Source organism: Myxine glutinosa, chromosome 2 (genome assembly GCF_964187855.1).
Source record: "Myxine glutinosa chromosome 2, kmMyxGlut1.1, whole genome shotgun sequence".
Classification (NCBI taxonomy): Eukaryota; Metazoa; Chordata; class Myxini; order Myxiniformes; family Myxinidae; genus Myxine; species Myxine glutinosa.
In genome coordinates this window covers 165,800,844-165,813,559 of record NC_136262.1, presented here as the reverse complement: position 1 = coordinate 165,813,559, position 12,716 = coordinate 165,800,844, and the positions used below count along the sequence as shown (strand labels likewise).

The following is a 12,716-nucleotide window of genomic DNA, read 5'->3' as shown; positions in this document are numbered from 1 at the left end:
AGATCAGTTCATTGTACACAAAAGGATTTGTTTGCAGACCGGTTAAATTGCTCCTTATCTTTGGGTGAGAGTGCTGCCTAATCCCGGGGTCTATTGTAATTGTAATTGAAATTCAAGACACATTTATTCTTGATTTGTTATTGTACGAGTACATGTAATTGATCCCTCGAATCGAACAGAGTCCTGAGTGATGCATCCTCGTCCTTTGAATCCAAAACTTTAAACGTAATTGGAGATAAACCTCCATCGAACCGATGGGTTCTTGTTTTATCTTTGTCCGACAATATTCGACTCTTCTTCTTTCTTCCAAAGCTATCTATTGTCACTTTTTTTTCAACCTTTGACCACTTTTTCTAGTCTGAGCTGCAATCTGAAAGAATGGAAAAAAAAAAATGCAACAAGGATCCATTTGCGTAATCCCCCAATCTCAGAGAATTATGGCCTGTATCGTACACGCTGCATTCTTAAGTTGTTTATTGAAGCAAGACTGCCAAATGGCATACTCTGCCAGAACAAGTGTTTTCTTGGCACCGCTCAGTTGCTCATCGTATTTAAAAAAAACATTTAAATACAGTGCAATGGAGCATTGCTTTTCATCATGGATCCAGGCTCCTGCATTTCATACATTGCACTCAGACATGTTGAAGGTTAACGTTTTGTTAGACACCTGAGAGACATCAGCATCTTCTAGGTTTTCTACTGACTCTTACTTGGCCTTGTAGCTTTTGCCGTTTGTTGTTTTTTTTTTGCTCTTTATTATTTCTGATGAACAGTTATTCAGCAAGATATCTCGCTTCTTCGTAACTGTCCTTTACGATACCAGTACTCACTGAGTTTGCAAGGGTGACCACTGACGGCCTGGAACCAAGCTGTTTCATATCATCCACACTGTGATGATCCATTTCGAACCGTTCATCACTTGTACAGTATTTTCCACGAAAGGATAAAGTTACCAAAATTTGGCTGCAAATCTGCTCTGGATTGTTGAAAATGCAACCCCTTTCTTCGTTAAAATCCGGAGGTTTTCACTGCTCCTCCAGAGTACTGATACCATACATTTTTGTAGTATACATCAATGATTATGATTTTGGAGGAAAGGAGGTGTGTGTGTGTGTTTTATGGCATGAAGATGCATAACATTTATTTATGAAAGCATAAATGGCATTTTCCATGCTTGGTCTCTAAAGGGCCAAGAGATCCTTAAATAGCATACATGAATATCTCAAACATCAGAGCAACTAAGGGCTGGTGCAGGACCTGTCATCTTGTGACAATGCCAGATGGGGAACTTTTTTCAGCTTTTGGTTGGTATCAATCCACTTTCACATGCCTGATATATTTTTTAAAGTTCTCAATGAACCTGAAACACTCGAGACAAAACATATGATGTATCTGCCTTCAGAAGATGTGTGATATCAGATCCCTGATTAATGAGTGTCGATTTTCTTTCCAAGAATTAGAATCTGCTTTGTCGACTCCTCTCATTGTTTCTGTAAATTATTTTCCCATTGACACCGTGAACCCTTTTTTCTCCATATAAACTGGAATTCCTTTTTGTCCTACATTATTCTTGTTCTTGAGGCGGTCAATTGGACGAGTTACTCATTCATTCTTTATCTCTGAACACACACTTTAATTGTAGTCTACTGGCAGTGTATATACCCACTCTCTGGGTGGGTACGACGGCAAATTTGAAGTGGAGTACAATATTTGCTGGAGCTAAGTAACTGACTAAATTGATAGAGCCATCGTGTCTGGGTCTAAAGTGGTTTGCTATTTGTATGAAGCAAGAGTGCGTTCACAGCAATAATGAGAACGGCGCTCAGTAGAGCGCATATCTCTACCAGGTTGAACATTTTACGTTTTGTATCCCACTGTTATACTGCATCTGCACTACAACTAACACCTTAACCAAAATCGAATCAGCTTGTTGTTGTCACCTACCAAACCCACCCACCAAATTTCGTCCGAATCCGTCCACAACGTTTTGAAATATTGAGCGATATATACATATATACTAGCTTGGCTCGGCTCGCTGCGCTCGCCTCCCCACTACACGGGTCGTTACGAAGGAACGGGCTTATTTTAGCTGAGGATAATGATGGTACCTGAGTTGCTGTGTTGTCATGATTTACACCAATCATAATACAAACAATTATTTTGCACAATTTATTTGAAGTGTTTGTGATATTACATTTTTATAAGCAATTTAGGTTGAAGATTTAGATTGAAAAAATATATAAAATTCAAAAAAGGAACCCCTCAGCACATACATACAGGAGGGGTAGGTGCAGACTGGAAGTTTGGGATGATTACACCTCACCAACAATAAATTGAAAACACCTCACCACCACCTAATTTAAAACACCTCACCCCCACCTAATTTAAAACACCTCACCTCACCAAATTTAAAACACCTCACCACCAAGTCATTTAAAACACCTCACCCCCACGTAATTTAAAACACCTCACCTCACCTAATTTAAAACACCTCACCCCCACGTAATTTAAAACACCTCACCTCACCAAATTTAAAACACATCACCACCAAGTCATTTAAAACACCTCACCCCCACGTAATTTAAAACACCTCACCTCACCTAATTTAAAACACCTCACCCCCACGTAATTTAAAACACCTCACCTCACCTAATTTAAAACACATCACCACCAAGTAATTTAAAACACCTCACCTCACCTAATTTAAAACACATCACCACCAAGTAATTTAAAACACCTCACCACCACCAAATTTAAAACACCTCACCAGCACGTAATCCAAAACACCTCACCACCATATAATTCAAAACACCTCACCACCACGTAATTCAAAACACCTCACCACCACATAATTTAAAACACCTCACCACCACGTAATCCAAAACACCTCACCACCACGTAATTCAAAACACCTCACCACCACGTAATTCAAAACACCGCACCACCACATAATTTAAAACACCTCACCACCAAGTAATTCAAAACACCTCACCACCACATAATTTAAAACACCTCACCACCATGTAATTCAAAACACCTCACCACCACATAATTTAAAACATCTCACCACCATGTAATTCAAAACACCTCACCACCACATAATTCAAAACACCTCACCACCATATAATTTAAAACATCTCACCACCACGTAATTCAAAACATCTCACCACCATGTAATTCAAAACACCTCACCACCACATAATTCAAAACACCTTACCACCATATAATTTAAAACATCTCACCACCACATAATTCAAAACACCTTACCACCATATAATTTAAAACATCTCACCACCACATAATTCAAAACACCTCACCACCACATAATTCAAAACATCTCACCACCACGTAATTCAAAACATCTCACCACCATGTAATTCAAAACACCTCACCACCACATAATTCAAAACACCTTACCACCATATAATTTAAAACATCTCACCACCACATAATTCAAAGCACCTCACCACCACATAATTTAAAACATCTCACCACCACGTAATTCAAAACACCTCACCACCACATAATTTAAAACATCTCACCACCACCTAATTCAAAACACCTCACCACCACATAATTCAAAACACCTCACCACCACATAATTTAAAACATCTCACCACCACGTAATTCAAAACACCTCACCACCACATAATTTAAAACACCTCACCACCATGTAATTCAAAACACCTCACCACCATGTAATTCAAAACACCTCACCACCATGTAATTCAAAACACCTCACCACCATGTAATTCAAAACACCTCACCACCATGTAATTCAAAACACCTCACCACCATGTAATTCAAAACACCTTACCACCATGTAATTTAAAACACCTCACCACCACATAATTTAAAACACCTCACCACCACGTAATTCAAAGCACCTCACCACCATGTAATTCAAAACACCTTACCACCATGTAATTCAAAACACCTCACCACCACATAATTTAAAACATCTCACCACCACGTAATTCAAAACACCTCACCACCACATAATTTAAAACACCTCACCACCATGTAATTCAAAACACCTCACCACCACATAATTTAAAACATCTCACCACCATGTAATTCAAAACACCTCACCACCATGTAATTCAAAACACCTTACCACCATGTAATTGAAAACACCTCACCACCACATAATTTAAAACACCTCACCACCACGTAATTCAAAGCACCTCACCACCATGTAATTCAAAACACCTTAACACCATGTAATTCAAAACACCTCACCACCACATAATTTAAAACATCTCACCACCATGTAATTCAAAACACCTCACCACCACATAATTTAAAACATCTCACCACCATGTAATTCAAAACACCTCACTACCACGTAATTCAAAACACCTCACCACCACGTAATTCAAAACACCTCACCACCACATGATTTAAAAACACCTCACCACCACATAATTCAAAATACCTCACCACCACGTGATTCAAAACCACCACCACGTTGTGAAAAACACTTCACAACCACGGAAACAAAAGTTTCAGGGAGTAGTTCAGTGACCACAGACACTGCCCAAATATGTAGATGTAGATAAATGACTGTACCTGAGTTGCTGTTTTGTCATGGTTTACACCAATCATAATTCAAACAATCATAATGCACAAATGTATTTGTAATATACGTGATATTACAATTTATGTTTGAGGGAGTAGTTCAGTGACAAGACAGGACAACACAACACAGACACTGCACAGATATATATACCAAACCCACCACAGATATATATACCAAACCATATATACCAAAAAAAGAATATATATATTCTTTTTTGGCCCAATCTCTCAATGGTGGATAATTACTTGTAAAAAATTTTTTTAAATCTCGTAGCCGGATCCGAATCTTCACCAATAACAAATCAATTTGGCCTTGTCACACACTCAACCTATCCACTAAATTTCATCCGAATCTGTCCATAACTTTTTGAGATATCCTGCTCATAGATAAATAAACAGACAAACAAACAGGGGTGAATAAATAAACAATCTAAACAATCAAACAATCTAAAGAATAGATCAACAAACAATCTCCCATCCATCTTTGGTGATAGAATTAACTTTGTTTGTGGTACGTACTTAATAGGTGTAGAAACGTTGTAGTACGTACTTAATAGATGTACTCATGTGAGTACATATGCGCTTTGTAAACGTACTTTTGTTCCAAGTACACACTTTATAGACGTGCTTGATAGTACGTACTTGATAGACATAATCACCTCTTGCTGGGTGCAGGCATCAAGCAAGTAAACACGGTTTTATATTATACAGTAGGAATTGCCTGTGTTTTCTTGTAACCCTTTTACTTTGGAACCCCCAGGCATATAAAGGTTTTCATTTTCTCAGATCACATTTGCCTCATCACCATATTTGAGTTGTTAGAAATGTGGTTCTATCCTGGGTGGCCATTTTGCATTTGACAGTCATTTGCCAGAAAAGCATTTGTTCCTTATGACACTGCAAGGGCAACTGGAAATGGAATTCCTGCACAGGCACATGCTGCTTCTCCTGGCATTGAGTACATCAGCAGCTTGCCGAAGGCCGACCACCCAGGCAGTCCCGATAAAGCGGTACACTCAGTAGCTGTCACTTCTCAGTATGTCCGACCTCACGAGCCTACGATGAATTGGCGATCAAACCCAATCCCTTCATGGATTTTTATGCCTTCTCTATCTGGAAGCTTTTGAAGTTTAGTGTTGCACTAAATCTGTCATTGTGTGAGCGGCATCACAGTCTGATCGTTCCATTTATAGCAGTACCTGTATTTGAAAAAACCTTTCTTGACCGAACATATGTGCTTGGAATGAAGACAATTGTATGTATGTACTAGTGGGGTATGCTTACACATTGTGTAAGCAATAACAAACTCTGCTTCATACGCAGGTACATAATAAATAGAAGCATTATGATAATAGGCAAGCATCACCGACCTTCTGCGAGATATCAATTTAGTTTTTTTTTTTTTTTTTTTACGGATGAGTTTCCTGTTTTTACATATATGTTCATTGAAATTTTAAATCACAGTTTACAGTTATACAGACTTGGCATTTAATATGGAATTATTTTTTTTCTTGACTTGGGTTTACTTTCTTATCTAAGTATATCAATCTCGTGAGTTTCTTTTACACTTTGGTGATTTATTTGTTAAAAGAACCATGTCACTGATTGTCTGTCGCAGCAAGAAGTCAACAACAGGATTATATCACAGGTGGCGTGGCAAAATGTACGGACAGGTACATTTGATGATTGACTTCACAGTCGGGTATACAAGGGTTGTTGCGTTCTGTATTTGTGGAAAACAACTCCTGCACGTCTCCAAAAGTTATTGCCGCTTCCTCTGGAGATGGTCCGTCAACTCGACAATGCTGTTTGTCATGGAGTGGTGGCTTTACAAAATTACGGCATGAAAGAGCGTGCTATTGCTGGGCAGTATGGCATCACTCAAGGTGATGTTCTGAGGGTGTGTATTACAATGCTCAGAGGTGAGTTCTGAGGGTGAGTTACAATACTATGTCAAAGATCCTGAAACGAAATGCTCAGAGGGGTGTCCCTACTCCAATACCGAGGCCAGGACATCCCCGCAGAACCACAAGGAGGGATGATCGCCAGCTGCACCGGTTAGTCCGCAATGGCCGTACCAAGTCAGCAAATCGGCTTTGGCCTGAGTGGCAGCAACTGACAAATGTGCCTGTATCCAGAAGGCTAGTCAACCAACGACTGGTTCAAGCAGGCTATCGTGCCAGGCGTCCCCTGAGAAAACCACGCCTGACCAGACAACACCGCCAGCGCCGATTGCAGTGGGCCAGAGAGCACCGTCAATGGCAGCCAGGACACTGGAATCACGTGATCTTCAGTGACGAGTCTAGATTTCTGGTCTATCGTCAAGATGGCCGCGTCCTAGTGCGCAGACAAGTGCATGAAGCCTACAACAAAGATTGCATAGTGCCAAGAGTCCAAGCTGGAGGTGGTGGGGTGACCGTTTGGGCTGCTTTTCATGCAGGGTGCAAAACTGACCTGGTTGTTGTGAATGGTAACCTGAACCAGTTCAAGTACAGGGCCATTCTGGAAGAAACATTGCTTCCATTTGCTCGTGCAGCCTTTCGAGGAAACTTTGTCTTCCAAGATGATAATGCACGGCCTCATCGTGCTCGCATGATCCAACACTTTCTTGCTGACCATGGTGTAGAGCATACGGAGTGGCCTGCCATGTCCCCGGATATGAATCCGATAGAGAACTTGTGGGCAGAATGAACGCGTCAAATCGACCACTTGGACCAGCAGCCGACCTCTGTGCGTGAATTGCAGCAGACTATTGTCACTGCATGGCAAGCGATTCCTGTCCAAACCTTGGCAAATCTCGTGAACAGCATGCCTCAACATGTACGTGCTCTCCTGAATGCTCGTGGGGGTTACACGAAGTACTGAACTGTAATTTTACTGTCCGTAATCCCAGTTGTAATTTAACTTTTGTTTTTGTTAAAAAAAAAATTGGCTAATGTGCAAAATAAAGAGATACTTCTGGAAAACGTACAGAAGTTTAACACAGTACTGTCCATGAATTGAGTTCTATATCAGTTTACATCACTTTCAAGGATCAATTTATTTGCTTTGAAATGTCAAATGTGGTTTTTGTTTCTTTTAAAGGTCACATTCACAAAATCTAGAATAATTTCAACATAATTCCAATGAACTTTTGGTTCTAAGTCATCTTGAAAAGTAAGTTCACCCCCACAAAAAAAAAATTCCATATTAAATGCCAAGTCTGTAGAAGTTACAATTTTCAAATGCTAGATATGGACTAAGGTTTTTATTATTCTATTTATTTTTTACATATGCGTTTACAGTTTTTTACATGTACAGTATGTCCATTTGCGGAGGCTTTCCGACGGTTCTGGGATTTTCCCCAGTGTACCAGCTGTGATGTCCGTCAGCACACCAAATTTCAGCTTTCTACGACACCCGGAAGGTACCGAATATTAATATAAGTCAGACAGTGGTTAGAAAGAGCTTTATATATATATATATCTATATATATATATATATACATATATATATATATATATATATATATATATATATATATATATATATATATATATATATATATATATATATATATATATATATATATATATATATATATATATATATTTGACTAAGGAAGCACACTCACCCTATGACATGACACTGACGTCATGCACATAAATTATATGAGGAGCAGGGCAGGGACAATGTGTCAGCGTGGCAGGCTGCACTTGTTGCTAACAGGTTGTGCAGCAATTGCTGGGGTGAGACTCAATCTGTGCCTTGCTTTCTAGTCAAGTTAGGGGGTCCAACCTGTGTGTGTATATACATATATATGTATATTGGTATCTGTAATCTGGTTCTTGCTGGCGGTTCCCCACTGATGATATGAAGGTCGCATAATGACTGATATATATGTGTATATATATATGTATATTCCCAGCAGTAGTTCGGGCAGGAATTTGGAATCTGTCGATGATGCTGGCAATAGCTCACCGGAAGGAAATTTGGAAGGAGTAGGGATTGGGGTGGGGAGGTGGGGGGTGGATGGGGGAAGGGGGAAGGTGTTAACGAGTCATGGTTTTGGATTGGGGATGATCTGAGATGGTGGTGAACAGCTGTCTTGAAGACTTGGATGGAAGAATGAGATTGAAGAGGATGTGGAAGTTGGTTTGCCAGGAGAGAAAGGCTTCGTGGCTCCAACTCAGGGGCCGACTCGTTGGAGGTGCTTTCTTGTTCTTTGGAAGCTGTTTGGCCACTGCCCCTGCCTTATTCATTGCTCAGGATCCCTTCTTGGCATTTGCAATCTTTATGATATCGAGTGGATCTGACTCGTCATCCACTAAATGGTCAAAACAGTTTGTGATTGCACAGTGCCAGCTAGCTCTCTTGCATATTTCCAGGCATAACACCACACTTCAGCACCGGATTGCACTATGATACAGTGCGCTTGATTTGTGCCATATTTACATGGTGCAATCCAAGATTATTGCAACGATTAAGATACCTTCTAGTTTAGTGCATGTTTCATTCGTTTCTGAATAATCATTTCCATCACAGCAGTCAATACAAAAATGTTCCTTTCTAGAATTTTCCCATTTGCCTTCATAATTAATTAATAACATTTGCCTTATTAATTAATAATTACCGTATGCCGAACCATTGCTCTGCCTTATTGTTCTGATGTGGCAGCAATTAATCATTTTGACTAAAATAAACACTTCCTGCCTCTCAAGCTTTCGTTGGCATTGGCAGGCCTTTCTTGGGTGTTCCTTACCTACAATGGAACAACCAAAGGTCTAGCCAACTGGTCTGATCCAACGCACAGTGATGGATTTTCTTTAATCAAGATTTTTACACCAATGCATTCCAGTATATTTCCTGTATCATAAGTAAACCCTTAAAATATCATTTTTTTATGTTTCGGATCGAGTAACACTTGTTTTGTGAATTTAATTTATCAAATTTGTTGAAATCGCTTCAAGAGATGAACCGCTCGGTCGATGATTATTCAGAATGCATGGGCGGTAAAGACAGACAAATCTCGCCAAAAGAGTTTGTGTCTAATGGCGAAATGCCAAGGTGGAATGGGATGATATATGATGTCACGATGTATCGAAATCAGCATGTGTACAATGCTGCACCAGCCGGTGAAACTTCAGTTAAAATACACCGTGTATCCTTCGATCCGCAGCACTTTAAAATCATTGTTTTTCTTTACTCTTCCATAAAAGGGTGTTTTCCTTGGAGATTTTATGTTCGGGGTGAAGGAATCCAGGAAAACTGGAAGTTGAGCTGTCTGTTGGCTGTTGCTACACTGTGGTTCTTTTGCCTATGGTTGCGGGGATGCGGAGATGTGGTGGCATTTTTCCAGATGTGTGATCAGCTGTTTGGGATGTCTATCTGGACTGAATTCCAAAGCCAGGATGCCATGCAGTTAATCATGCAACATCTTTGTTTTCCACATCTTTATCATCATTCCATGTCTTGCATCTGGTTTGGAATTTGGCTTAGCTTTGAGATTTGGTTTGATCACTGAATAGATTGTGACTTGAGAGAAAGTCATTAGGCCAGCATTTGGTCACCCTCGTTTGCTTTGAAGTTCAAGCCACATTTTGGTCATGGCATCAAAATGGGCCTTTATCATGAGCATGTATAAAATTTGAGTCAGGTCCATGTTTTTAATCAGACTCTTTTAACCTCCTTTTATATGGCAGCTGACCGTGGAGGACATTCGTATAGCCAAGAGGCTTTTTGAGCCACTGTCACGCTGGACCTCCATATCTGCCATGAGCCCATACCTTGGAGCATTTTCTGAAGAAGCCAGGTGAGACAACATGCTGACATAGTCCATCGTCCTTAAACTACACGGTTGGGCAACAGTCGTAGCTTCGGGGCCTGTGCTAAACGTTTCTGGATGGCTAGTTTTTGGATATGGCCACAATCAAGCGCCGAGCGCTTTGGATGCTCTGTGCACCCTGGCTCCACTCGCTTGGCTTCAGCTAACCACTCTCACTGTGTATCCCTTTCGACATGCAGTACCAATAAACATGCATCTTTTCTTTCCTTTCACTGCTAAATTCTGGAATCAGCAGCTTCCCCACCATTTACAACATTCAGCAGTTCAAGGCCAGGATCAACAAGCTCTACCTGTCCAAGCCCTTCACGTCTCTATCTCCCTCCTTTCCTTTGTTTCAGGAGGTTATTGTAATGTCTTTGCATCTCACCTTCTCCTGTAATTTTATTTTGAAACCAATTTTCCATGTCATACCATGTCATATAATTTCCTTCCACCAAGGAGAGATGCAGAAAATAGGGCAAAATGGAGAAGATTGTCATGGGGACCGCAAGGCTAACCCCCGCTCTAGCAGGGAAAATGGCCTTAAAATGCCTGTTGTTGTATACAAATTTCCCTCATGTCATTCTCACATCAAGGAAATTGTTTTCGATAAACAGTTGAAATGTGATGATTTACACGTCCTACTTTGCTCATGGGCGATGAAACTGTATGAAACTAGAACAGCACTCGGGAGAGCGCATACCTCCGACAGGCTAAACAAGTCTATGTTTGTATCCCACTGATAGGCCAGAACTGGACCCGGACCGGAACCAAAATCTGATCAACTTGTTTGTGTCACCTAACCAAATCAGCAACCAAGTTTCGTCCAAATCCGTCTGTAACATCTTGAGATATCGTGCCGATATATGATGTATGTATATATATATGTATATATTTGTATATATATATATATGTATATATATATATATATATATATATATATACGTATATATATATATATATACATATATATATATATATATATATATATATATATATATATATATATATATATATATATATATATATATATATATATATATATATAAGTTCAAAACACACCTGGTCACAAGTGTGCCGCACTGACTGGGTCCTCAGTCGAGGTCCTCAGCATCATCCTGTTTCGGCCCTTCAACCTCGATACGGTCAGCTAAGGTGGGCCAGCAGGGGCACATACACATCCACATGCAGCAACTGCACCTGGATGCGTACCTACCCCCACCCCCAGCCAGTGTGAACAACAACAACAACACCTCCACATCCAGAATCCACAGCACCAAACAAACATGGTGGAACACTCAAACACCCACCTTTATACCCTTCACCACTCACCAACAAAACACACCAGATCATTCATACACACACATACACACACATACGCACACATACACACACAACACCAACCAACCAACCACCTACCCTTGCATCATACACCACTCAACACACAAAAACACTCATGCAAAAATTAATTCATGCAAAAACACACACGCTCACCCACTCTCTCATATACACAAAATAAGAAATAATAATGGTAACAAAAACAAACAAACAAAAAAAACACAACCAACCTACACCGTTCAACGTGCCTCCATAAACTTTCTCCATATCCAAAATGAGCCTTTCAAGGCAACCTGGGCCACCTTGTCACACATCCTCCTTCTTTCTGTCCCACACACTCCCAGCCTAGCAAGAAATGCAGAAAAGGAATTGCCAATATACCCTCTACACCCCACCTCAAATGGCTGACACGAAACTCGCCAACCCTTCTCCCGGCACTCTGCCTCCAGCTCACTGTACTTTCCTCTCTTCCTCTCGTGCACCTCCTCCATGTTCTCTTCCCAAGGTACAGACAATTCCCCTAAGATGACCTGTCTTGTTGCACTTGACCAAATGACAATGTCAGGCCGCAACCTTGTCACACAGATCTCCTCTGGGAATACCAATTGTGGCTTTAGGTCTGCCACCACCTGCCAATCACAAGCATCTGACAGCCCTCTTGCTTTCCACCTCCTCCTCTTTCTTACCACTTGGCCCTCTTTGACAAACCACACCTCTCCCCAGTACTTACTTACTTACTTTTTTTACTTTTTACTTTTAATGTACTTACTTTTTCCACATGTGAAATTTGCATTTATGTTTATTTAAATTATACAATGGACTACTAAATGTAAATGTTTCATGATATTTGTGATATTATATCACCTTTATCTATCGATATTGTTGAAATGAAGATCAAATAGCTGTATGTTGAAATATGTTGAAAAAGTCAAAACTTTACATGGGGTGTACTTACTTTTTCACGTGACTGTATATATATATATTTTTATACAGT

General features: G+C 40.1%; 1 protein-coding gene across 2 annotated transcripts in view; it reads left to right on the top strand.

The window, feature by feature from the left end:
• The window catches only part of LRRC49 (leucine rich repeat containing 49), a 328,874-nt gene that overhangs the window by 287,559 nt on the left and 28,599 nt on the right, over positions 1-12,716 (top strand). For both annotated transcript variants that reach the window (XM_068106816.2, XM_068106815.2), the window contains exon 15: positions 10,263-10,372. In XM_068106816.2, coding sequence (XP_067962917.2) covers positions 10,263-10,372 — 110 coding nt within the window. The remainder of the gene's footprint in view (positions 1-10,262; positions 10,373-12,716) is intronic.